The sequence below is a fragment of the Electrophorus electricus genome, chromosome 7 (assembly GCF_013358815.1).
Source record: "Electrophorus electricus isolate fEleEle1 chromosome 7, fEleEle1.pri, whole genome shotgun sequence".
Taxonomy (NCBI): domain Eukaryota; kingdom Metazoa; phylum Chordata; class Actinopteri; order Gymnotiformes; family Gymnotidae; genus Electrophorus; species Electrophorus electricus.
This window is the reverse complement of record NC_049541.1, coordinates 21,466,594-21,491,605: the sequence shown is the minus strand read 5'-3', so window position 1 is coordinate 21,491,605 and position 25,012 is coordinate 21,466,594. Positions and strand designations below refer to the sequence as shown.

Sequence of the window (25,012 nt, the reverse complement as noted above, 5' to 3'; positions counted from 1 at the left end):
TACCCTTTTAATGACTACATTTCCTGGACGCATCAAGGCCTACCCTTTTAATGACTAGATTTCCTGGACACATCAAGCCCTAACCTTCTAATGACTACATTTCCTGGACACATCAAGCCCTACCCTTCTAATGACTACATTTCCTGGACACATCAAGGCCTACCCTTCTAATGACTAGATTTCCTGGACACATCAAGGCCTACCCTTCTAATGACTACATTTCCTGGACACATCAAGGCCTACCCTTTTAATGACTACATTTCCTGGACACATCAAGGCCTACCCTTTTAATGACTACATTTCCTGGACACATCAAGGCCTACCCTTTTAATGACTACATTTGCATGTACTGAATCTTCTATCTGATAAAACCAAATATCAGGACACTGAACATGAACAGAGCATTTAAGGGAAAAGGCAGTTGGACTTTGATGTTGTCCTGCACTGTGTTAGACAGAACGTCAAAAACTGAATGCCTTCTAAGCATTAAACTGCATTAATTACAGCGTAAAGCTGAACAGCCAGGCCATGAGTAGGTCACGTTTGGCTTTTCTCCTTTTACTTTCTTTTCTTTTCTTACCTTGATGACAATTATTCTTTTGCATCAATTGTAGTTCTTTTCAGTGTAATTATTAACATATAGCAGTTTTATTTTATAACACTTTTTATTTTAATATAGTAAACGTTCATTCATGCTGTTTTAATGCGCACACACACACACACACACACACACACACACACACACACACACACACACACACACACACACACACACACACACACTTCCAAAAGGTCAGTTTCATCATCTCCCCTTGTCTTTTCTTGTCTTTGTAACTTGGAAATATTTGCTTGTGTTAAATGTTATTTGCTAATCTGGCATAATTATGGCAGCCTTTTAAAACTGAAATGAGAATGATTTACAATCTCCTGGAATGTTATATTAACTAATTTACTGTGAGAAACTAGAAGCGATATTCACACACATGGATTTATGGACTTTATAAATATATTTAGAAATGCCTTCTATTTCATTCTTTCAACAAAACTTTCCTCAAGATGCAACAATCCATTTTACTTTGGTGTGTTATCCAACAGAATCTCCCAGCTAGGGAGTACACAGACATAGTTTTATAGATGACAATTCTTCTACAAATTTGTATCAGTATCAGCATCATCTGTGTATGTGAATCACAGGTCAAAATGCAGAATTACATGGAGGATTAATGGTGCATTTATACAAACCACAAATTACTGCAGAAGAACAGACATCAGTGGTTGAAATTATTTTTTACCACTGTTCCCTCCTGTACCCAGCACTTTACGGAAGACTGTTTCAAAAACCATGCTGGGTTTTCACATTGCTCAATTTGTGTGGCCCAACAGAAGATTTAGGTTCACAGCCAGTACATATGTGTTATTATTTGTGGATTCATGATGTTTCAATCAATTGCAGGCACACTTTTAACAAAAGTTGTATGGAAATATGGTAATGGTTTTTCCAATCACTAGATGTCGAACTGTTTAACTGTGGAGGTTATACTCACTTAAAGTCATAATGTGCTGTTGCAGGACTGTGAAATGCTTAGAAACCACTTTAATTTCTAAGTCAAAGAAACGCTATAAAATAACCTGTGCCTAAAATGACTTTTTTTTGCCATTCTTTAGCCTAAACCTTCTTTAATCATAAACTTAAACAAACATATAATCTATAAACCTAATAAATAATTGTATGTCGTTTTTTATCACAGTCTGCAGACTGCAAAACAGCAGCGTAACCTGTAGGGGCGTAACTGATCTGACTAATCAGAACAGAGTGGGTGAGGTGATCTGACCAATCAGAGCAGACTGGGTTCATTGGGAGGTATGGCTTAAAGACAGAGGAGCTCTACCAGAGCATTTCAGACAGAGGGGATGTAAAGAAATGTACAATATGAAAACAGTAATGTGTTTTTGGAACACTGAAACATGTAAATCTATTCTAGTAGATCCCAAAAATAATGAACCTTGAAAATGAGCATTAATAGGTCCCCTTTAAATAAAATAAAAGCAAAATGTTGGATTTGTCTCATTAAGATGACACTTTTATCCAAAGCAACCCACAATTATGTCTGAACACAACTTGAGCAAATGAGGGTTAAGGGTCTTGCTTAAGGGCCTAACAGCAGTAACTTGGCTATGGGGGGGGACTTGAACTAGTAACCTTCTGATTACTAAGCACGTACCTTAACCAGTGAGCGACCACTGCCCACAGTTTCCAGGCCAGCATTAAGAATTATTTTACGGACAACCCAATCACAACCTCTGGCAGTGCTGCAGCCTTTAGGCGGAAGCACCTTGCCAGATGGTTCCATGACACATTTACATTTAAACAAGTCACAAATGCATCAACCATGAACAAGATTATATACTTCAAAAACTGAAACATATATTACATATGTTACATGTCTATAATATTAATATGAAACTGTTATGATGGAATTTCTCCTCATAAGGTCTTATATTATGAAACTAACTGTGTATGCACTATTAAGCACTAGGTATAATTTGTATAAGACCTTCAGAGTGCATTGGACTGTTTAAACACGATTCCCAAATAACAGCACAGCAAAACCAAGCTGAAGGCAGAGGAGGTAGCGTGTCCAGTGTGTCCCAGAGCCTCTTTAGAAGGTGCACCTGTCCTTTTTTAATCCAGGCTTTCTCTAAGAGCCTGTTTATAAACACAGAAAATGCAACCCAGAACTAAAAGAGAAGCAAGTCCGGAGTGAACGCCTGACTGCAGCTCAGAGTTTTCCTAGCCCACAAACGACTGGGGCATTTGGCTAGTAACCAGCCCTGCAAAGCCAGGGATTTTGCCATTTGATAGTTTAATGCAGGTTAAGACCCTGTCCTCAAGACACAGAATAATGCCAAAAAAACAAGACATCAGTATTCAGCCCGTGCGTGCGCAAAGAGCAACACACAGAGGAGCTCCAGCAAAGGGTGGGACCCCTTAACTCTTAACAGAATCAGAGCAGCTCTGCTTACCAGTGTGAATTCAACACTGATACGTGGAAAACATCTATGACAGTTCTGCAGAAGAGCAAATACTTGATAAATGAAAAATTAATTCCTTAAGCTGAATTCATTAGCTGAACTGAATCAGTGCAGATAGGACCTCCACTACCTTTTAAATGTTGTATCTCGCCTTCAAGAATCAGAGAATATTTTTAATGTAACACTCATAACCCTAAGACGTACACGCACAGTGCACAGCAAGATGGCTGGACTTGGTGCAATCAGTCAGCAGCACCAAGGATTTGCTTCCTGATTCATCTGAACTGGCAAAAGGGACCAGAGCTTGCGTGGAGTCACAAGACTGCTTTTCCGCATCCTCGGAGTTGAGGGAAACCCGGCTCCGGTTCCGATTCCTCACCGGCATCCTCCGAGTCTGCCTGAGCACGAGCCCCAGGTCCTCTTTAAAGTGAGGGTTAAAGAGTACATACAGCAAGGGGTTAATGCAGGCAGGTAGCGGTGCAACCACCAGCAACACCAGTGTGGCCACACCTGGCCCCACAGCTGAGAGTCTCAGCAAGGCAGAGAACGAAAGGAAAGCCACTGGGAAATACAGGACGCAGTCAGCGAAGATCAGCCAGGCCACGTGGCGAACCATCGCACAGCCCCACTGCTTGTCCACATCCGCCTTCTCCAGGCTGCAGTATAGGCGCGTGTAGATGACGGTCATCACCAGGTAGCACAGGGAGTTGACCAGCACCTGAGCCACCGGGAAGCCCAGCGCGGAGGGCTCGCCCAGCGGCAGGCAGAGGGAGGACGTGCTCTGCTGGGTCGCCTGGAGGAGAGGCGCCACGCTCATCACCAAGCCGGCGACGAAGCAGGCAACCACGGCCATCTTAACCGCCCGAGTCGACGCTCTGCGTTCTGCTTCCGCTTGCCCGCTGCGGATGGAAAAGCTCCTCTCCACGGTGGCAGCCATTAGAAGGAAGACGCCGGTCTCCGACGCAAAGACAGACAGAAAACCCGTGAGCTTGCAGCTCACACTGCTCTGCCAGCGAGTGCCGTAGCTCGCGAAGCTGCCGAAGGTGAGGGCATCCAGCAGCGCCATGGACACACTGCACAGGCCCAGCACACTGTTGACGAGCGCTAGCAATCCCATCAGCAGCTTCACAGAAGACAAGAACATTGGGGACAGGAAGACAGAGAGCATCACCAGAGCATTACAAACCAGGGACAGGACTGCAATTGTCCAAACTCCGCCTCGGATAAGCCAGCTCCCAAACAGACGGAAACACGGCTGGAATGGGCCTTTGGAGAAGGAGAGACACAAGAGTCACACAGAAAGTTGGGCGGAAGAACCAAAGGACTGTAGTGAGCTGTTTGTTTGGTACCTGGTGTTGGAGAGCATTGAACAGAGTGATGAGGGAGAGGATCGTCGTCGGAGTCCACAGAAACATTCTCAAGGTCGTGGTCTGCTTTTCAGGAAAGAAATACAAAGAGTATAAAGAATCTGTTGAGTTCTTCCACACTGTAAAAATTATTTTGTTTTAGAAACTAGTAAACTGGCTGCTTTAAATGACTCAATTGGTTGGTCACTCAATTCAAATAGTAAGACAGGGAAATTTCAGTATTAAACCTAAAAAAAGTCACATTTTATTCAGCATTCCGAGCAGCATAAACTGGTTTTATGGTGTTTTGGTGGAGTTACAGACCACACAAAACTTCTGCCCTGGAATTCTGCCCTGTGGAGGGTAACGTTGAGTGAATGATGAGGAAAACCTGGACTGGGAATTAGGCCCTCCTTCAATCCCTGATCATTACTGCCATTCCTGCTTCTTCGCGAAGGACTCCCGTATTTCTCCCAGTTCAGGAATGCGCAGCACTGAAACGCATATGGCATCTCCACGACCCTAGAGACACAACAGCACAGCCGGTAAAGGCGCAGTGCCTTCTCTCTACACGCCTGTGTGAGCTGCCACGTTAGTCTGCCTGAACATGAAATAAGTTTTTAAAAATCTGTCAAGGCAATTTTATAAAAATATCTTACAACAGAATTCAAACGCTTGTTAAAAAGGACATGCCAGTCTTCTCTGGTCAATGTCAAAGTACTTGTACTTGTTTTTGAAAATGTGTACACCTCCTGACAAAAATTAAGACACCACAGCAGATTTACAAGTTTCCTGGTATTTATAGTTTATAGGTATGCGTTTGAGTAAAAAGAGCATTTTTGAATAATGCAAAGAAAATAAGTTTCTATTTATTTTTAAACACAGTACTGATGATTTAACTTAGGAAGAGTTCAGAAATCAGTATTCAGTCCCAGGCTTCATGGGTCTCCACCAGTCTGTCAGACTACTCGTTAAATGAGATTTGGTTCAGGTGATCACCTCATCAGTACCTCTTTAAGCAGACCGTATTGGAATTCCACAGACGCTGGCACAGAAGGGCTGCCATGCTTACAGGAATGACAGTTTGGAGTAGTCCCTTAATTTGTAATTAGCTGTAATTAATAGCTCATGCGGAAAGACACACTTTATTTCACCTTTGAACAGGACCTACTGCAGGGACATCTGGCTCAGTTATGACCTAAGCAAAGATATAAAACACCTGGACTGGTGCAGCTGATAATGTACTCACCTCAGTGTAGGAAAGTTCTCTACTGGTAGCAACTCTTGTAGATCTACATTGCCAGCCAGTTTTAGATGGGTCAGCGTGTGAAGCTCCACAACAGGTAGTGAAGACAGCTTGTTGGAAGAGAGATCCCTACAGACAGGAACCGTTACTTATCTACACATACCGTCAGTTCTGTACTGGTTAAGAACACTATTAGCTTCAAGATTGGCATTACAAAACTTAATGAACACACTGAAATATATCTAACAGCACCTCTTTGTTGTTTGCTGTTATCTAGTGTTTGTTCACAGAGTAATCTGTTTTTAGTGTGAAATGTTGGCACGCACAGTTTGGTGAGAGCTGCCAGCCCTGAGAAGATGAGGGGACCCACAAAAGACAGTTCATTCCAACCTAGGTGACTAGACAGAGAGATGAATATAAAGACAAATATGGAAATATGGAAATATGTAAACACTCAAACTAAAGTAACAACCCCTAACAAGCCGATCTGCCTGTTCATGCCATTCCGGACACATTTCTAAAGTACACTGAAGTTATCTTTAACCAACATAGTGAAATGATCAGTTCATGTATGTTTGCCTTTATCTGATTTGATTTGTGGGTTCGCACACGCTGTCATGTGAGCTGTGACACAGAATTCACTCAAACTGAACACTGAATATCACTTTGGACACTCATTCATAGAGATCTGAGTCTTTGGTTTGATGGTGTTTGCTGTCCTGGTTTCTTGCTGTCTTGTAGACATTGTTACTGAACAGAGTGTAATGACTCGCACAGCACTAGTGAACATGTGAACTTGTACTCACAGGGTTTGTAGTGAGGGCAGGCTTCCAAATGTGTCTCCTCTCACTTCTTGGATCTGGTTATGATGGAGATCACTGGTCAGTAAAGACAAGCCTTAGTTATTACTCCTGGTGCTTTTAACATCAGCCGGCCATGGCATTATAGCGTTCAATGGCAACTCACATCATCCGGATTTTTTCACATCCTTGGAGACTTGGTAAGGTTTGGATTAAATTGTGGGATAGGTCTCTGAAAAGAAAACGTGCAATATCGTATGAGGTTTTGGCCAAGGATAGTAATATTCTCAATCTAAAATATTCTGAGAGTCTTGTTCTACATGGATATGTCACTGCATTTTTTGAACAAACGATCTATTTTCAATACCTTAACATTTCTAGCTGAAGTTTAAATGTGCAGTGCAGTGTGTTGAGTTCTAGTGAGCTGCGAACACACGTTCAGGTTGGTGAGGACTCACAGGGTCTGCAGGTTGGGCAGCTGCGCACACAGTGTGCTTGGCAGAGATGTGATTCGCGCTCCTGTGATAGCACTGCAAAAACACACAAGTCAGCTCAACCAATCAGAGCTCTGGGACTTTGTGATTACCTATAAACTCCTCTTTATCGTTCCAAACCACAAAGCACTTACGTTCTATATGTAAGTCTCATCCTAAAGCAAACCGACACTACACATACTGGGACCTTTAGCAATTCAGAGGAAGCAAACAGAGCCGTGTGTTTGGATTGGTCTCTGAGGTGGTACTGCTAACGAAGGGTATGAGAAGAGCAGGAGTTGGGAGGTGACTCACAGCCTCTCGAGACTGTGCGTGCCTTTGAGGTCCGGGAACTCGGTGATGTCTGTTGCTCCGTTTAAAGACCTAAACCCAAAAGTGAAGACGCATGTAGAACTGTCCCGTGGTGGGCTGTTACTTATCCCTGCTACATGGAAAGGTTCATGGTGCCGAGATGCAACTGAACTCACAGTGTTCGGAGCTCAGGTAAGTGCTGGAATGCTGACCGACCCACGAAGTGAATGGGGTTGTCATAGAAGAATCTGGTTTTTTTTTAAAAAGAGAAAATGTATAAAACTCAGCCCATCATCTGCTAGACTCTCTCTGCCGGCCTAGACGGGGGAACTAAGGAACAGGCATTAGAGCTGAACTTCTTCAGAACTGGCAGAGGGAACTAATTCCCAGAATGAAGTACCTTTGCAAAAGTAAGTGCAGGCATTAGTAAATCAGTAAATAAAGGAACTAAAATCATGGCTCCTGACACGATCACAAGCCTAAGACAACAATTATAAGCATTTATATAGTTCCTTTCTCATTCTCGAGATTGATTTCATACAAGTTTGACAAATCACAAAATGATTTAAGTGAATACATTAAAACCAGGGGAAGATCAAAGCAATCTGAAAATATTTTCTTCACACAAAGCCAAAACCCACATGTGTGTAAGTGGATGAGTGCTAAGCTGAAACACTAGCCCCCCACTAGCACCCCACTAAATGTTTAACAGGCTTGAGAAGTGCGGGTCAGTCTTGGACACCCACATTGTCACGAGAGAAGGGTTCCCAACAAAGGCATTCCCAGGGATGGACTTGATATTGTTGTGGTGAAAACCCCTGGAAAGAAATGGACATGCTGTAGACCTTGTGAGAATGAAAGCATGACTATTGGATGGAAAAAAGATACTGCATATACTCACAACTCCTTTAAAGTCCTCAAGGACCTGATAGCAACAGGGAACTCTTCCAGACGGTTGTAATTCAGATCCCTATATGGACAACATTTCGTTTTATGTAAACATACTTTGCCCCCATTTTTTAATACACATGCACATTTTTTCAAAGGCCCACCGTTATGTTTAGTGTAAAGTGTGGCCCTGATCTGTGGTGTGTGCTGACAAAAATGGTATACACACTGATAAAGCTGTTGTGTAATGACTGCTGCTTGTGTGGTGTTTCCCTGGAGGAAAGCCCTGCAGAGGTCTGGATCTGCTGAAATCCAGAAACACAACCAAGTTCTGCTCCCTCTCTCTCTTTCTCCTTCCGAGGGTACCGCTACAAACACATGCAGTCTCAGAGGTCTGGGAACATCTGCACAAGTGCTGGAATTTAACAGAAAACCCACAAGTGGTCATCTACCCATCATGCTCACATTTTCAGCATCAGCACAGCAAGTTGACCTGCATTAGGTGAATGGACAGTGAAACAGCTTTTCTGCAGACGTCTTTCTGTGGTAAAATGTCAACCCTCAACTGTCAACTCTTTACACATAACTCAGCATCGCCAAAAGAAGGTAGACTATTCTCTTTCACCAATAATTGTGCATTCTCATGTCTCTTTCTCTGAGAATTACACCCCAGTTCAACAGTACAGTAACCCCACACAGTAAATAGTATGATTACCAAAATGTTACTGTAATGTTGCATCATAAACACTCAGGGAACAGATGCTGTTATGTATGGAAGTAGCATTTCATGTTATACTTGAATTTGGTTTGTGGTTCATTTGAAAAACATTATCAGCGTTTGCTGGGTTCCTTTGGTCGGCATCCGTCATGTAAATCCCTTTGGCTTGTTATTTAAACAGCTTCATTTGGGATTTAGCACAGTGTCTCTGGATGAGCGTGCTTGTTTGATATGCATACTATGTTGACTGGATTCTAAATGTTTCCAACTGGCTATATAAGACCCCCCATGAACATGTTCAAATGCTCAAGAAAGGACGATCACGATGTGCCTCAGAGTTCCAGATCAGACACAGTCCCTGGTCAAAAAGAGGACATGATGTGTTGAAGAGAAACATAATGTAGCATCCTTCAGTTAGCACACCTGTGCCTTTAAGATAGAAGACTTCAGGGTTCTGGACTTAAGCACAACTGTGACTCACATGTCTTTAAGGACAGATGAGAAGAATGTACTTAAGGACAGATGACATAATTGTACTTAAGGACAGATGAGGTGAATGTACTTAAGCTTGCAACGGACACAATTCCCCTTTTTGCGAGAGAAACTCTCCCCTTGAGAGAGACTCCCAGCTCACTCCCAGCACTGAGCTATAATTGTTATCCACCTGACCTGAGAGGAAGAGAGCAGGACGTGTACAGAGAGAGGCCGGCGTAAAGCAGAGGTCAACTCACAGAGTCTCCAGACTGCGTAGGCCGTCAAAGCTGTGTTTTCCCACGGAGAGCACTCTGTTGTTACTGACATGTCTGCACAGGAAAAGGAAATGGAACAGTCAGCTCGCCCCGGCCCCCTGCCTCTCCCCAGCGCAAAGCTGTTTAACACACGCACACACACACACGCGCGCGCACGCACGCACGCACGCACACACGCACGCACGCACGCACACACACACACACACACACGCGCGTGCACGCACGCACACACACACAAAAACGACGGCAAACACAAAGAAGTAACGAAGGCCGCAGGCTCCTTCTGTTCTTCTGAGGGCAGTGCCACTGTAGGCTAATTACGATTACCTCCAGCCTCACATATTAACATAACTGTGCAGGGGCGATGATCAAAGAAACGAACTGTCTTTGATTGCAGACAGTTTCTTTCAGATGGCTTTTCTGCTAAATTCAAAAGCCTGTTAACAACCACTGCTCAAACTGAATTCAAATCAAATATTTTAATTTACAACCGAATGACTCAGATGTCGTTATTACAGTGGTGGCTCTATCATGGAGATGGTTTATCTCTCAGTAAAGAATACCCTTTCCTGGCACAGTTGCACATGTCGTATTACAGATACTGGACCAACTGTAACTGTATAGCAATTGTATAGCAGATACAAAGAAAAATTATTTGTAGAAATTAGCACTAAATGTTGAGAAATTGAATGCAAGTTTTGCGCTTATCAGTGTCATGTCAAGCTTTAGGCAATGAACAGGAAAGAAAGGTGTTTTTCACGAGTGTCTCTGACTGTTCTCTCACAGCAGGACTTTTTAACCGAGTTTGTCTAAGACCCTGCGGTAGACTGCCATAAGAGGAGCGTCTGTGTCAGTGTTGACAGTTAATTCAGTTGATAGTTAATTAACACCAATTAACATCGCAAGTAAAAATTCTTAAAATTCTATTAAAGCCAGTAACTGTGTTACTCATAAATTAATAAAAAATAATAACAGTTAGAAGCGATTGTTGACTAGAGAATGTTTAAAAATTTCACAATTTTTTTAATCTTTGCTCTTCTGGAAGAAGTTGTTTCATGTTCTTGGCAAGATATATTTTGATACAATCTAATGTCTCAGAGTTAGAATGTCTCTGAGAAAGCTATGCTGTCTCTCATCTCATATGCTGTCTTTATCACATCTGGTTTAGTAATTCTTTAATTCAGGATTTGATTGCTTTTTCCCTTCCAGTAAATAACCTCTCTTCTCTTTCCTCTCCTTGAAAGTCTAATTCTAGATGGAATAAACAAACAGACGTGTCTGATTGGCTGTGGAGCACCTACAGGACGACCAAGCTCGACAGGTTGGCAAATGCCCGGTCTGGGATGTGGGTGATCTTGTTGAGGGCCAGGGTCATCGCCTGCAGAGAGGAGAGGACACGCAGGGCATCGGCGGGCACTTCAGTCAACGCGTTGTCATCCAGCCAGAGGTGGCGCAGGGAAGACAGGCCATCGAAGCAGTTGGGAGGCACCCTGGAGATGTGGTTTGCATCTAAACGTCTGGTCAAAAACACCACGGGGATTTGGGTCTAAAAAGAGTTTATGGTTCTTTATCACAAGCCTTACAACTGCTGGTTCTACCCAACAATGTATGTGAAATTACAGAAGACATAAAATGGTGACATGATCTGAGTCAGACATGATTTCAAATGGAGTAGATTAGCCATGAAAAGTCACGATTTCAAATGGAGCAGATTAGCCATGAGAGTGTCAGTTTGCTTTGGTTCTGCACTATAGCTATGTGCGTCTTTGGTTCTGCACTATAGCTATGCGCTTCTTATGTGGTTAGTTTTGCTAACAAATTAGTGAAACTTGCCGTTCTATGTATTGCGCAAGCTGCATGTAAAACAGTGAGACATATACGTGTCTCGTGAGACATATATGTGCCTGGTGAGACCGTGAGACATGTACGTGCCTGGTGAGACAGTGCCTGGCTCAGTAACACTACTTCTACATAACCAGTTTAATAAAACAGCAGAATAATTCTCTATTTAATAAACCAGAGAAAGTGATTCTAGGTTCAAACTGGCTGTTACAACAATGTAACCACGTTTGCTATGCAATCTACTTTGATGTACTTCAACCCCTAACAGTTCAGCTCTGTCCAGCACACCAGCCATACTAGCATATTTGTGCACTACTAGTAACCCATACTAGCATATTTGCACACTACTAGTAACCCATACTAGCATATTTGCGCACTACTGCATTGACTGTATTATTGAAACCACCTCATACCTGAACTCCATTATCAACTCTTTGATGTCTACCGAACAATGACTCAGGTGATGGATTTTATTTGACTTGGCATAGCCATGAAAAAGCAGCTTTGCATAACCGCTCAACACTCGCTTAAAATATTTTGAATGTGTAGCCTACATATAGGACCTGCTACAGCTACATTAAACAAACTGAAGCAGTCAAGTCTTCAAAACTGGTGGATTTTTAAAGACAAAAAAATGAACCATAACTGTGAATTTTTTATAACGTGAATCATAAGAAATCATTCTCTATTAAAGAGATAGATGTAGTTTGTAGCCAATTAGTTGATTAATTAATTGAATACATTTTTAATGGTATAGGACATTGACTTATTGGTTACAATACATTGATTAATGTGGCTTAACTGAAGAACAGTAAAGTAGAAAGAAATGATCAGGCCCCTCTAATGGAGCTCTGAACAGCAGCATCCCCCAGTTCAACTGGTCTACACCCACCACTGTACACACATGTAGCTAAGTAAGCAATGGCTAAAAACAACCTAACTGAGGTAATACAGGGCTAGTTTATTAACATCCAGAAATAAATAACATAGAGAAATAAATGGGCTCCTTTTTGTTGATTTATATATTACATTTTTCCATCTAGCTGGTTAATGTGATTTACTCACTTTACTCACTAGCCCCTAAGTATTGCCTGCACTGATATTAGCTGCATTTCGGAAACATTGCAAAAACCTCACATTCCAAAAAGGACAAGTTACAGGTTTAACACTCCAGAGGCCACAACCTCGTCACAGACAATGTGAGAAATAGAAATGGCAAGAGAAGCACAAAATTAATCTTCTCTCTTTCAGCCAAGAACATACTCTGAATTTCAAAGGTTGCTCCCGCAAAAAACAAACAAACAAACAAAAAAACTCACAAACTGACATCATTAACTGCTATCTCTTTTAAACAGTTTCAGTGGCTTTCAGTGATGGCAAAAGCTTCACAGTGAAATTAGCAGAAACTAGATACTAGAAACTAGAAAATAGAAACTAGATAGTAGAAACAAGACACTAGAAAATAGAAACTACAAACTACAAACTAAATACTAGAAAACAGATAATAGAAAGTAAATACTAGAAACTAGATACTAGAAACTAGAAAGTAAATACTAGAAACTAGATACTAGAAACTAGATACTAGAAAGTAGAAAATATATACTAGAAACTAGAAAAATATATACTAGAAACTAGAAACTATATACTAGAAATTATAAAAAATATACTAGAAACTAGAAACTAGAAACTAGGTACTAGATACTAAATGCTAGAAACTAGAAACTCGATAGTCTCTGTCCTCTGTAAGTGCAGCTCGGGGACTCGCCTCACTTCCACCACTGAAGGTACAAAGACTGCCTCAAGAAAGGCAGTTTTTTTCTTTTTCCTCTGACAACTATTACCGTAGATGCCTGAGCAACAACACGTTGAAACAATGAGCACACTGTTCCCTCCGCCAGGCACCAGAGAGATGGAGAGTGTCGTGTGGAACGATGCTTATAGATTCATGTGATCTAGGAACCGATATTTTGCATTTATTTCAGAGGGAAGAAAACTATGAGAATGTGATAAAGAGAGCAGATGGTGTTCAGCTCGGATGCTTTGAAAGATAATCCGAGTTCCCCCTCGCTCACCACCCTTTTCTGTCTTTTTAAAGTGATCAAAGTTGGAACCTCCCAAGGCCTGAATTGAGTTGAAGAAGTCTAAAGGTTTTCTCCTCATCCAGTGTCTCTTTCTCCTTAGTGCCAGCAGCGCCACCCCCTACCTTCTGTTTCATATGTTAATTAATTGAGCCCTGGCACTGGGGGGGGGGGGGTTCAAAGAAGAAAAGAGAAAAGAACGAGTGTATCTGATGTGTCTGAGAGACATTCAGCTGTGTGTGTGTACATGTGTACTCACAGAGAGTGAAGGCTGCGCAGGCTCTGGAAAGCCTCTCCAGGGACCTCCTGGAGCTGGTTGTTTTGGAGCATGCTATGTGGGAAAGCGGGAGAAGGCAGAGAAAAGGCCGTCAGGGCCGGCATGAGTCACGGAGAATTGCAACAGGAGAAGAGCTCAAAGGGAGAGGGGTCACCATCTAGCAGCAGGAAGAACTCCAAAGACAAGGCCGGAGACGTTCTCGCGCACGGCCTCACTGGGCCGCGCGCTTTAGTTTTCATAACACACCACATGTCAGTCATCAAAGAGTTCACTGCATGCAAAGTCTTACACTAGAGCAGTGCAAATGCACCATGTAGTTCTCTCTGTATTCATTCAAACCAGAAACAAAAGCAAAATGCACGTCATCTTAGCAAATGAAAGATTCTCCTCTGATGTTCCATTATACATTTTCCTTTTCAAAAAAAAAAGTTAAAATACCAGAGTAAAAATACCATTTACAGTGTGCATTAAAAATGCACAACATATTCATTTATCAGCTGAAGCTACACTCCGAACTCCCACCTCAAAGATCCTCTTACTGTCTACATATGGACATACTGGACATATGCCCACCTGCACTAACAAACCCCAACTAACAAACAGATTAACTAACGCCACAGGCTCTCGCGTGTGTTGAGAATGTTTTACACACATACCTCTTAATACGTTCTAGACTGCAAAACGTTCAGAAAAGCTCTAAAGTGTGTCACATGACCTGGCATTAACATTTACTTACAGCACTTTGAGGTTGATGAGACCTTCGAATGCTCCTTTAGGAATGTCCCTCAGTTCATTTCCTGCTAATCGCCTACACAGGGAAGAGAAGTAACATGAGGGTAGAGGAAGTTAATTTTGGATTAACCATTGCTTTGTATTTATCCATTTTTCATGTCCATCATTTTATGAAACGTTTATGGTGCATAGGCATGTACAATTTACAACAAATGCCAACAATACTCTAATTCTGCTTATTTCTTCTGCACCGACTGGAATGTTTAATTATTTTAAACATTTAATGTGTTATTTTAAAGTGTTGATGGGTGTGGTTGTGTGAATGTGTGTGTGTATACCTCTCCCCCATTTAGTCACTAGTGCCATTCTGCTTGTGTTTGCTGTCTGTAAGCCTCGTTAGAGTCTTGGCCGAGCTGGCAATAAAGAGCTTGTTTCTAACGCAGACATGTGTTCTGACTCTTTCTTTAAATATTTTAAGGGCTTTACCACAACTTTGTCACATGTTTCTGAAGGGCTGTACTGTGCGTGGCGCTTGGTCTCATACCATCAGTGTCACAACCATGTTTAATCACACGGCAGTTCATGTTTGTCAAAAATCGAGGCAGCAACAAAATGGAAATCCCATTAGAGAATGCGTTCTTAAAAACGTGCCAACATGCCAGCTACTCGGCTACCCGAGGAAACATGTAGCGGAGAGGTTGAGGTACCGACGGTGTCTCGTTGGACAGCGTTCGAGACGTGTTTCTCCGGGCCAGGTACGCCTCTTCACCTTTCCACCTCTTCCAGTCGAGCTTCGAGTCCGTCACACCTGCTTGTGCCAGTGTTACATTCCACACTATGTCGAGAACCGCGGCAGGAAGGAGGCCTGATATTACCCAGCATGCCACGGTTGCGTCTTAACGCAGAAGTGCCATTTGTGGCAGGGATGTGCTGTGTCGTGCCCCTTACAGCAGATCCAGCCGAAGGGAGGTCAGCTGATGAATAAGGGCCTACATCCAGCCCAGATGAAACCGCTGCTCTCTAACTGGCCCAGCACATCTCCTCATGTTAGGGGGGCTTCCGAGAAACAGGTCGGGTCATGTCCCAAACACGTCGGTTTGCTCTAGACAGACATGAAAGCACAGACACTACACCTGAGCACACTGCCCTGGGAGAATTTGTTCTCGCTGAATAACTCTGGGACACTTGTTTACCCCAGGTGTCGGTTATGGGGTCATACAAGAAGGCACAGAAAGGGCAGAGTGAGGGTGTAGGAGCACTAGTGATAGCCGTGCTGTGTTTGTTTATTGGGCACAACGACTGAGTCAGTTGGCTAAGCCACATCCTGAGGCCTGAAGACGTGGTTAGCTCAGTTAGCAAGTCCAAATGATCATGAATTCACAGACTTTGGCATCCAGATTTGGTGGGCTGGAAAACACGGCCCCTCTTCATTTGAACAGGTCAGTATGATGTGTATTTGAGTTTTAAAATATATTTGTTCCCCTATTGTTATTGTTGATAAAAGGTTCTCCATGCTTAGCACTGGATAAAAAGGAATAATATATAATGATGCCAGATCTTAAAAATGTGTCACTATTATTGGTGCCACTAGATTTAGCTCCTTGTGCAGGGTCCTTTTACCAAGATTACGTCTGACATTATATGACTTGGGAGTAAAACAATAGGACAGCCCAGAATGTTCTGGAACATCATGGAATATCCTGTAATGTTCTCGCACATCCTGGTACTTGATCATTTACATTTACATTTTTTGGCATTTAGCAAAAATGTGCAGGATCAGTGATCGTTTAAATATTTCACAAATAGATGGATCTTCAGTCTACATTTCAAGACTGCAAGGGACCCTGCTATGCGGACAGCAAGTGGAAGTTCAATCCACCATCTGGGAATAGGACAGAGAATAGTCTCCATGCTTGTCTTCCACGAGACTGGTAATTCAAGCCGAGCCATACTTGACGTTCTCAATGTACGGATCCGGCTTTGACCATTGACCTCATATATGATGGGGCTGGTCCATTTTTGGCTTTGTAGGCAAGCATCAAGGTTTTAAATCTGATGTGTGCAGCTACTGGAAGCCAATGAGGGAGAGCAGCAGTGGAGTGATGTGTGGGAACTTTAGAAGATTGAAGACCAGTCATTCTGGATCAGTTGTAGAGGTCTGATACCTCATAGAAGAAGACCAGCAAGTAGCGAGTTGCAGTAGTCTAGCTGTGAGATGAGAAGAGACTGCACAAGAACCTGGGTAGGTGTGTGTGTGTGTGTGTGTGTGTGTGTGTGTGTGTGTGTGTGTGTGTGTGTGTGTGTGTGTGTGTGTGTGTGTGTGTGTGTGATTGACCACGATGTGTGTATCCCAGTAAAGACCATCAGCACCTCTGGAAGTCAAAGAGCCCATAAACAGCATATCTCACCACATTTTACAATGTAGGTCACGATCTGTGGAACAATCCATATTTATGCTGTGCTTGTTTGTTTTGATGCCAAAACATCTCTGGTGTTTGTGTCCAAAATGACGTGTTTGGTTTAATACAACAACAGAAGAATCAGATCAAAGATCCAAACAAGTAGGAAAGTCCTTTAAATGCCTGGTTGGTTTCTTCATAATTTTGGTAACTCCTGCATGCAGCCAACATCTCCAGCTATGATCCCTGGAACATTCCTGATCCCTGGAACCTTCCTGATCCTGGGAACATTCCTGATCCCAGGAGCATTCCTGATACTTGGAACATTTCTGTTCCTGGGAGAATTCCTGATCCCTGGAACATTTCTGATCCCAGGAACCTTCCTTATCCCTGGAACATTCCTGACATGCCAGCAACTTTAGCATGCCTTACCATCTTCTTTTTTCTACATAGAATCTTTTTTCCTTATTATGCTGTTATAGCAGACAAATCCCACTTACAGCAGGTCTACCCTGTCGGTGTGGGAGGTGCTTCCTCTGTGAGACACCATAATCACAACCTCTTCAGCTTCTGCTCACCCACCGCTACAGCACACCTGACTCTGCTCGGAGGAGAGTGCTAACTTTAACCTAACAGACACCGTCGGATGTACAGTCAAAATGTGTGTCAACAAGGAAGAAGAACCAGGCTGCCCCTCTCATCCAGTGACAGAGTGGACAGGAGGAGCTCCAGCCTCGCTGAGCTATGGAAGGGGACTCTGATAAACGTCTTTCTCTAATATGCTGCATGCGTTTGAACCAGGCTCTTATTACCAATCTGGTCTTAATGCTTCCATTTGTTTTCCTTCCCTTGTCATGTTGATGAATGAGAAAGGGTCGCTATGAAACTGCAGTGTGTGTGTGTGTGTGTGTGTGTGTGTGTGTGTGTGTGTGTGTGTGTGTGTGTGTGTGTGTGTGTGTGTGTGTGTGTGTGTGTGAGTGGATGGGTGGGTCATACTCACAGCTCCTCAAGAAAGTGAAGGTTGGAGAAAGCATTGCTGCGTAGCTGACTAATGTTGTTCATGCTTAGGTCACTGTAGAGAGAGAGAGCGAGAGAGAGAGAGAGAGAGAGAGAGAGAGAGAGAGAGAGAGTTGGAGAAAGAGAGAGGGAGAGAGAGAGAGCTTTACAAACAAAAGAATTTTCAAAGCAGACAGGCAGGTGGAATATAAAGTTTCGTGGGTGGTAAATAGTTTACTAGTCAGAGTGAGAGAAGACAAAATCTCTGGGAAAAGTTCAGCGATGAACTTCAGAATTCAGAATAACCCATAAACTTCTCAACTCATGTCTGAGGAGGCACATTTGCTGATCTATTTTTGCAGTTCACGTGAGAAGAACAATGTTTTTCTGATACAATTATGTGGAATATGTAAATATGTCTAGAAATAAGACTTAAGATATATTTTTATTTTTGCTATAAGCAAAGGATCTAAAGCAGTAATCAGGCTACTGATCTATAATTGTTCAGGAGAATAATAAACAGGAGAATGTGCAGACAGTCAAAACATCCACCACGTACTGTCTGCTGCAACAGTTGATTTCTAATTGTGTTAGAGGTGTGAAACATCATCAGTGCCAACAGCACACTCACATCCGCGCTAACAACGGTCTGTTCTAACCCCAATCCTAACATAAGGGTTGAACAGACCTATGAGGACCAGGGTAGGTCAGTGTTATAAACCTCGGATCAATGCGAAACACTGCACATCACCTACGAAAATGTGCCATAGTGGTACACAAACCTAAGAAGTCATAGAAAACACCCATATGACCTCACATGCCCATGTCAACTGTCTCAACGCCCACGGGTTCGCCGCGATACACCGACGCACACCTGCTCTTCCAGGCCCTTGCCAAGCTCCTGTCAAGCTCTCAGAAAACAAACTGTGTTCTGTCCACCAAGCTAGCCGCCTGATTTCCTCTCCGTCAACAACAGCTGCTTCCACCCTTGATTAGATCAACGGGACTGTTGCGCTGTGTGTGTTTTAAATCCTCTCGGCTGCAGTCCAGGTGCATGTGCCCTGGCCGTCTGAAGTGCGGGAGCTGGAGTTGGTCGTCCAGGTTTATTGTGTTACTGTGTTACAGGAGGCACAAACTCAGGTCCAGTCACTTGCACTAGCCAAATGAAGCACTACAACAGTAAAAGAAAACAGTATAAGAGAACAACATCAAAATTTTAAAAAGTGTGAAAAATGTGTAAAAATAATAAATTGGAGGTACTCCCTAAAACCATCTTCCTTCACTAATTCAGTTCATCAAAGCAAGACAAAGCCCAAATTTTTCTGTGTGGAGTATGAGCGTTTACAGTTAATTCTAAATAGCAGCATGGAGTCCATGCAATGTAGTTGCTTTTTGCTGTTTTAGGTACGTTTTAAGAAGAGGACCTGCAGTGGGCTCCATGGCAACAGTCTCCTCCCCCAGAAGGGCTAGCTCCAGTCAACTCTGGTGCCTCCTGGTAATGAGGTTTAATGTAGCAGAGCGGGACCTGGTGTTGCTGGGGAGGCAGGAGAAAGACCTGGGGGGAGGGGGGTTACTAAAGGGGGCAATTTCCTAGCTCCTCAGTGTCTTTCCCAAGGGTCTAAAGTATCCAGGTGTAGGGGGGCTGGAGGGAATTACAGGGCACCTCGCGGGCGAACGGTAGGGATACCGTTTCAAAGCGGTTGATGCTCACCCTCTCTGACTCTTAGCTCTCCTGCAGTAGACTGTCCGCCGTCCCAAATGCAGGGGCAACAGAAGCCTTTTTGTCCAGTTACTCGCTGTGTCTAGGTGAAGTTGTAGGACACTCATCAATCTTATCAGATGGATAAAACTGTTAGGTAGCATAGAGTCTCGTAATCCTATCAGCCACATTGCTTTGGACCCATCTGAATAGCCTACCAATTCATGGAGTCACGGTGTCTGCGAGGTATACACAGCAGAAGCAGAACAGACAGGGGCTTTGTTTGTTTACGGTGGCCAATGCAATTAGCGCACAGCCTTGGGACCCTTCAGAGGAGCTGGAGAGGAAAGAGAACCAGTGCAGTAGGTCATGGACTTTCTCTCTGCTTCAGGCCTATGGGAAACGTACATTTCACCTGTCATGTGATTGAAATAATACGCATGATGCAGCCTGGGAATTTGTAAAACCCAGTAGGGTAAGTGGCAGTACAGTGGTTTTTGGTTACAGGGCATTAAAAAGCTGGTTGAGAGTTGAAGAATGACGCAGTGGGAGGTTGAACGGCGTTCTCCCGCTCTGGCCAGCGTAGAGCACTGCGCACCTGCCACAGCTCCAGTACCAGGCACAAGAGCAAGAGCCAGAACAGCAGTAAACAAGCAGGCCCAGAGCAGGAACACACACTGGTGGGGGGAAGGGTGGGTACTAGGAACAGGCTGGATGGGTGTGGGGTGTGTTTGGGTGTTTGGGGATGGGGTGTGTTTGGGTGTTTGGGGATGGGGTGTGTTTGGGTGTGGGGTGTGTTTGGCGGTGGGGTGTGTTTGGGTGTTTGGTGTGTTTGGGGGTGGGGTGTGTTTGGGTGTGGGGTGTTTTTGGGGGCAGGGTGTGTTTGGGTGTGAGGTGTGTTTGGGTGTGGGGTGTGTTTGGATGTGAGGTGTGTTTTGGGGCAGGGTATGTTTGGGTGTAAGGTGTATTTGGGGGCAAGGTGTTTTTGGGGGCAGGGTGTGTTTGGGTGTGAGGTGTTTTTGGGGGTGGGGTGTGTTTGGGTGTGGGGTGTGTTTGGGTGTGGGGTGTGTTTGGGGCAGGGTGTGTTTGGGTGTGGGGTATGTTTGGGTGTGAGGTGTGTTTGGGTGTGAGGTGTGTTTAGGTGTGGGGTGTGTTTGGGGGCAGGGTGTGTTTCAGTGTAGGGTGTGTTTGGGTGTGAGGTGTGTTTGGGTGTGAGGTGTGTTTGGGGGTGGGGTGTGTTTGGGGGCAGGGTGTGTTTCAGTGTAGGGTGTGTTTGGGTGTGAGGTGTGTTTGGGTGTGAGGTGTGTTTGGGGGTGGGGTGTGTTTGGGTGTGGGGTGTGTTCCCACTATACTCCTCATGAACATGTAAAGTAAATGCACTTGTCTCTAGTGTATTAGGATTATTCTGTTCGACACGTGGTCCTCACACTGCTGCCTTCCTCAGTGACTGAGGAAGAGCAAACACTAGAGGAGGCTGTAGGATTAGCATTAGGATTAGGGCTAGGGTTATGATTAGGGTTAGAGTAAGGGTTAGGGTTAGGGTTAGAGTAAGGGTTAGGGTTAGGGTTAAGGTTAGTGTTAGTGTTGGGGTTAGGGTTAGAGTAAGGGTTAGGGTTAGGATTAGGGTTAGAGTAAGGGTTAGGGTTAGAGTAAGGGTTAGGGTTAGGGTTAGGGTTAGAGCAAGGGTTAGGGTTAGGATTAGGGTTAGTGTTAAGATTAGGGTTAGGGTTAGGGTTAGGGTTAGGGTTAGGGTTAGAGTAAGGGTTAGGGTTAGGATTAGGGTTAGTGTTAAGATTAGGGTTAGGGTTAGGATTAGGGTTAGAGTAAGGGTTAGGGTTAGGGTTAGAGTAAGGGTTAGGGTTAGGGTTAGGATTAGGGATAGTGTTAAGATTAGGGTTAGGGTTAGGGTTAGAGTTAGGGTTATTGTTAGATTAGGGTTTAGCCTTAATGTCAGGGTTTAGGGTTTAGAGTTAGAGTTATCCTTTATTGTTGGGTTTAGGGTTAGCATTAGGGCTTAGGGTTAGGGTTTAGGGTTAGCATTTAGGGTTTAGAGTTAGGGTTTAGGCTGTGTTCACAGGACTTGGGTGTAAACTAGACATTTGAAGTCTTGTTCATGCGGCAGTCTGTTCTTCTGTTCTGTTTATAAGAGGATCTACTCTACTAAGCCTGAATAGCTCAGCCACGCACCAGGACAGAACTGTTCTGGACAATTTCACACATTGCTGATATGTGACCTTGGTGCCAGGCCAGCAGGGTGAGGGAGAAACGCAGACTCTCCACACACACTCTCCCCTTGGCTGGTCTCTGCACTCCTCTCAACCACATCCACATTACAGTGTAGTTTGGTAATACACACTGTGACAAAACAAGGAGATCAGAATCATTTATTTAGTCTTGGCTCTTGCTCCTCCTCTCTGGGAGAATTTAAATATTTTTTTTTATCATTTTTATGCACGACCCTTGAGACCACAGTGGAAATCTACATCGCCATTTCAAAAAGGCAAAAAAGTCCAACAGCATTTTCACGTTGGTCTCCTCACTGTTTCTTCCCTTTATGTCAGGCCCGTCACAGAACATGTGTTCATACCGCCTGCAGTCAGCTGTTTCAGAACACGGAAACTGAGATCTACATACAAAGTACAAGATCATTTCATATATGAAACCCTCTTATTACAGGGCACTCCGAAATGTCATAGAAATATATGCAGTGTCTGGAGATCAAATACAAAGCTGCTCTGAAATCACCACGACATAGCAATGTGTACTCACATTCAGTTTACAGGGAAACACAGGTGTGCATTCGTGATGCAGGGCAGGTAGAGTATGATGTGACGAAGCCCACATTCTCACAAGAGCGTACGTGAGTGCAGTCAAAGAGGGGAAATAAGCGCTCTACAAAGGTCATCATCGCGCCCAGGTGTACTTACAGGTAAGACGTGAAGATGCTCATCCCAGACGGAAGCGCCTCGAGCCCGCGATCCGCGCAGTCAGCTCGCGAAAACGTGCCGTCTTCTTCGCAGTGGCAAAGGTGAGGACAGTCGCTACGCCGAGCTCGTGGCTGCGACCAGGACACACAGCCCGAGACCATCACCAGCAACAGCATTAGAAACGTGCGCACAAGTGTCATCGTCACGGCACTTCAAAGAAGCAGCAGCGAAAACTTTAGCAAAAGCGAGTCCGTTGTCCCACTTGTTCTACGTCTGCTTAACGTATGCAAAAGTGCAGTGTTTTAAGTGCATTTATTTGAACTTTGCGCGCATGGAGAATTTGGACAGCGTACACTTGCAAGCTTACTGTGCGGTTTTCCTCTGATAGCCTACCTCACCATCTGTAACTGGCCTCGGTGCTACAGTGGTTTTCGTTTGCTTGACGTCACTTTACACCTTTCAAAAATCCGAGAGTCGCGTGGTAGGCTGGGCGCGCTCGAGACCCCGGAGAAGCTCAGAATCAGAAGTACAATGCTTTCTTACTTTCTCACTTCCTAACGTGCAACAAACGCAACAAACCTGTAATGTGTGCTACGTGCCTCAAGTACTATTTACATTAACACCTAATATACTTATTTACGATTGTTAACTAGCATTTTAACTATGTTGACTATTCCAATGCATTAGGCCTATTTAATTATAGATTTCCTTTAAGCCAGAGTGGTTTTACAAATTAAGTACATTTTAGCACTACTGGCAGTCTTTATAATTATTGATAAACACACACGCACACACGTTCTGGACAGAGGTCTTTCATCCACTGTGTAAGCAACATGCTTCTGAATAAGTAGGAGGAGGAACCAGTTTCTATATGAAACAGTAGACGTTTAAATCATCACATTCATTCCATGGGGTTCTAAAGTTCCAAGAGTGTTGATCAATATATACAATATGTATGAATAATATAAGCCAGTGTAAGTAGTTTTTAAGACGAGTCTCTCTGGGAAAGAGTCTCACATCTCAGTTTTATTGTTTTGTTCACGTTGTGTGTTATCGGCTGGTCTAACCAGTAAAGCAAAAAGTTTAACTCACCACCCACACATTCATTCCATGGGGTTCTAAAGTTCCAAGAGTGTTGATCAGTTCTTGTACAATATATACAATATGTATGAATAATATAAGCCAGTGTAAAGTGTAGTTTTTAAGACTGGAGTCTCTCTGGGAAAGAGTATCACATCTCATTAGTTTTATTGTTTTGTTCACGTTGTGTGTTATCGGCTGGTCTAACCAGTAAAGCAAAAGGTTTAACTCACCACCCACAGGGTAGGAAAGGGTTAACAACAGCATACTGAGTCCATGTAGCTATGCACGTCTGACCAAGATAAATAACAAAACATCCATTAGTGTTTAATCATCACAATACACAGCAGACATGTACAAGCACAGACATACAAGCACAGACATACAGGCACAGACATATGAGTACAGACATACAGGCACAGACATATGAGTACAGACATACAGGCACAGACATATGAGTACAGACATACAGGTACAGACATACAGGCATAGACATACGAGTACAGACATACAGGTACAGACATGTACAAGCACAGACATACAGGCACAGACATACAGGTACAGACATACGAGTACGGACATGTACAAGCACAGACCAGGTACAGACATGTACAAGCACAGACATACAGGTACAGACATACGAGTACAGACATGCACAAGCACAGACACAGGTGCAGACATGTACAGGCACAGACATACAGGTACAGACATAGAGGCACAGACATGTACAGGTACAGACAGGTACAGGCACATAACTGTGAATGGTAATAATGATCTCACAATATGTCATCCAAAAAACTATTAGGTGTCAGAAACATGTTGACATTACATGTTTAAAATCGTATTTGATTGTAACAGTCAGGCCTAATGATTTCTCTGCGTCTGTTTTTCCTGACAAAACTACCCTAACAACCCAGCCCTGACAGCACGTATAAACCAGCGCGGCTGTGACATGACTGAGTATAACAATCCTGCCCCCTAGTGGCGCCCATGAAAAGTGACGTTTAGATAATTCAATACCCCGACCTACCCCCAATTATCAATAACTAATCATTGTAAATGGTGGAGGTATACGCGTAGACATATAGTAATGGAGTTGATAATCTGTGATATATTCTCACTATGCTACACAGTCTCAAGATTGTAAATTAATAAAAAATCGCACAAAGTCGCTCTGTCTTTTTTTTTTTCACAATTTGATTCCCATGACCTCATCAGATCCAGGTGTCATGAGCCCAGGGCTGTTATTACTGGCCTCATATATAAATATGCTTGCAGATTTTATTTTATTTATTTTACTGAAATGTCTTGCATGCGGAAGGCAGTATGTTATAGCTTTCTCTTCACAAGACAGAGAAGGTTACTGATCTTAATAATTCTCTGGTATGTATGCTCTACTGTGTTTCTAATTATTTTG

At 43.4% G+C, this 25,012-nt stretch overlaps 1 protein-coding gene across 5 annotated transcripts; it reads right to left on the bottom strand.

Moving 5' to 3' along the window:
- Positions 1-765: 765 nt before the first annotated feature.
- LOC113575825 (leucine-rich repeat-containing G-protein coupled receptor 5A) lies at positions 766-22,899 on the bottom strand. Of its 5 annotated transcripts, XM_035528702.1 has the most exons (19): positions 22,516-22,899; positions 17,894-17,965; positions 14,499-14,570; positions 13,745-13,816; positions 10,867-11,082; positions 9,548-9,619; positions 8,328-8,513; positions 8,112-8,180; positions 7,957-8,028; positions 7,387-7,458; positions 7,214-7,282; positions 6,884-6,955; positions 6,592-6,657; positions 6,432-6,503; positions 5,952-6,023; positions 5,629-5,754; positions 4,771-4,901; positions 4,383-4,466; positions 766-4,299 (listed from the first exon to the last, which is right to left on the bottom strand). In XM_035528702.1, the coding sequence occupies exons 1-19, from the start codon at positions 22,713-22,715 to the stop codon at positions 3,227-3,229; spliced, it is 2,868 nt and encodes a 955-aa protein (XP_035384595.1). In that variant the 5' UTR covers positions 22,716-22,899; the 3' UTR covers positions 766-3,226. The 5 variants fall into 5 exon arrangements, with proteins under 5 accessions (XP_035384595.1, XP_035384593.1, XP_026863364.2 ...); XM_035528700.1 differs by having other exon boundaries at positions 8,112-8,513; XM_027007563.2 differs by having other exon boundaries at positions 4,383-4,463; positions 8,112-8,513.
- Positions 22,900-25,012: the final 2,113 nt, after the last annotated feature.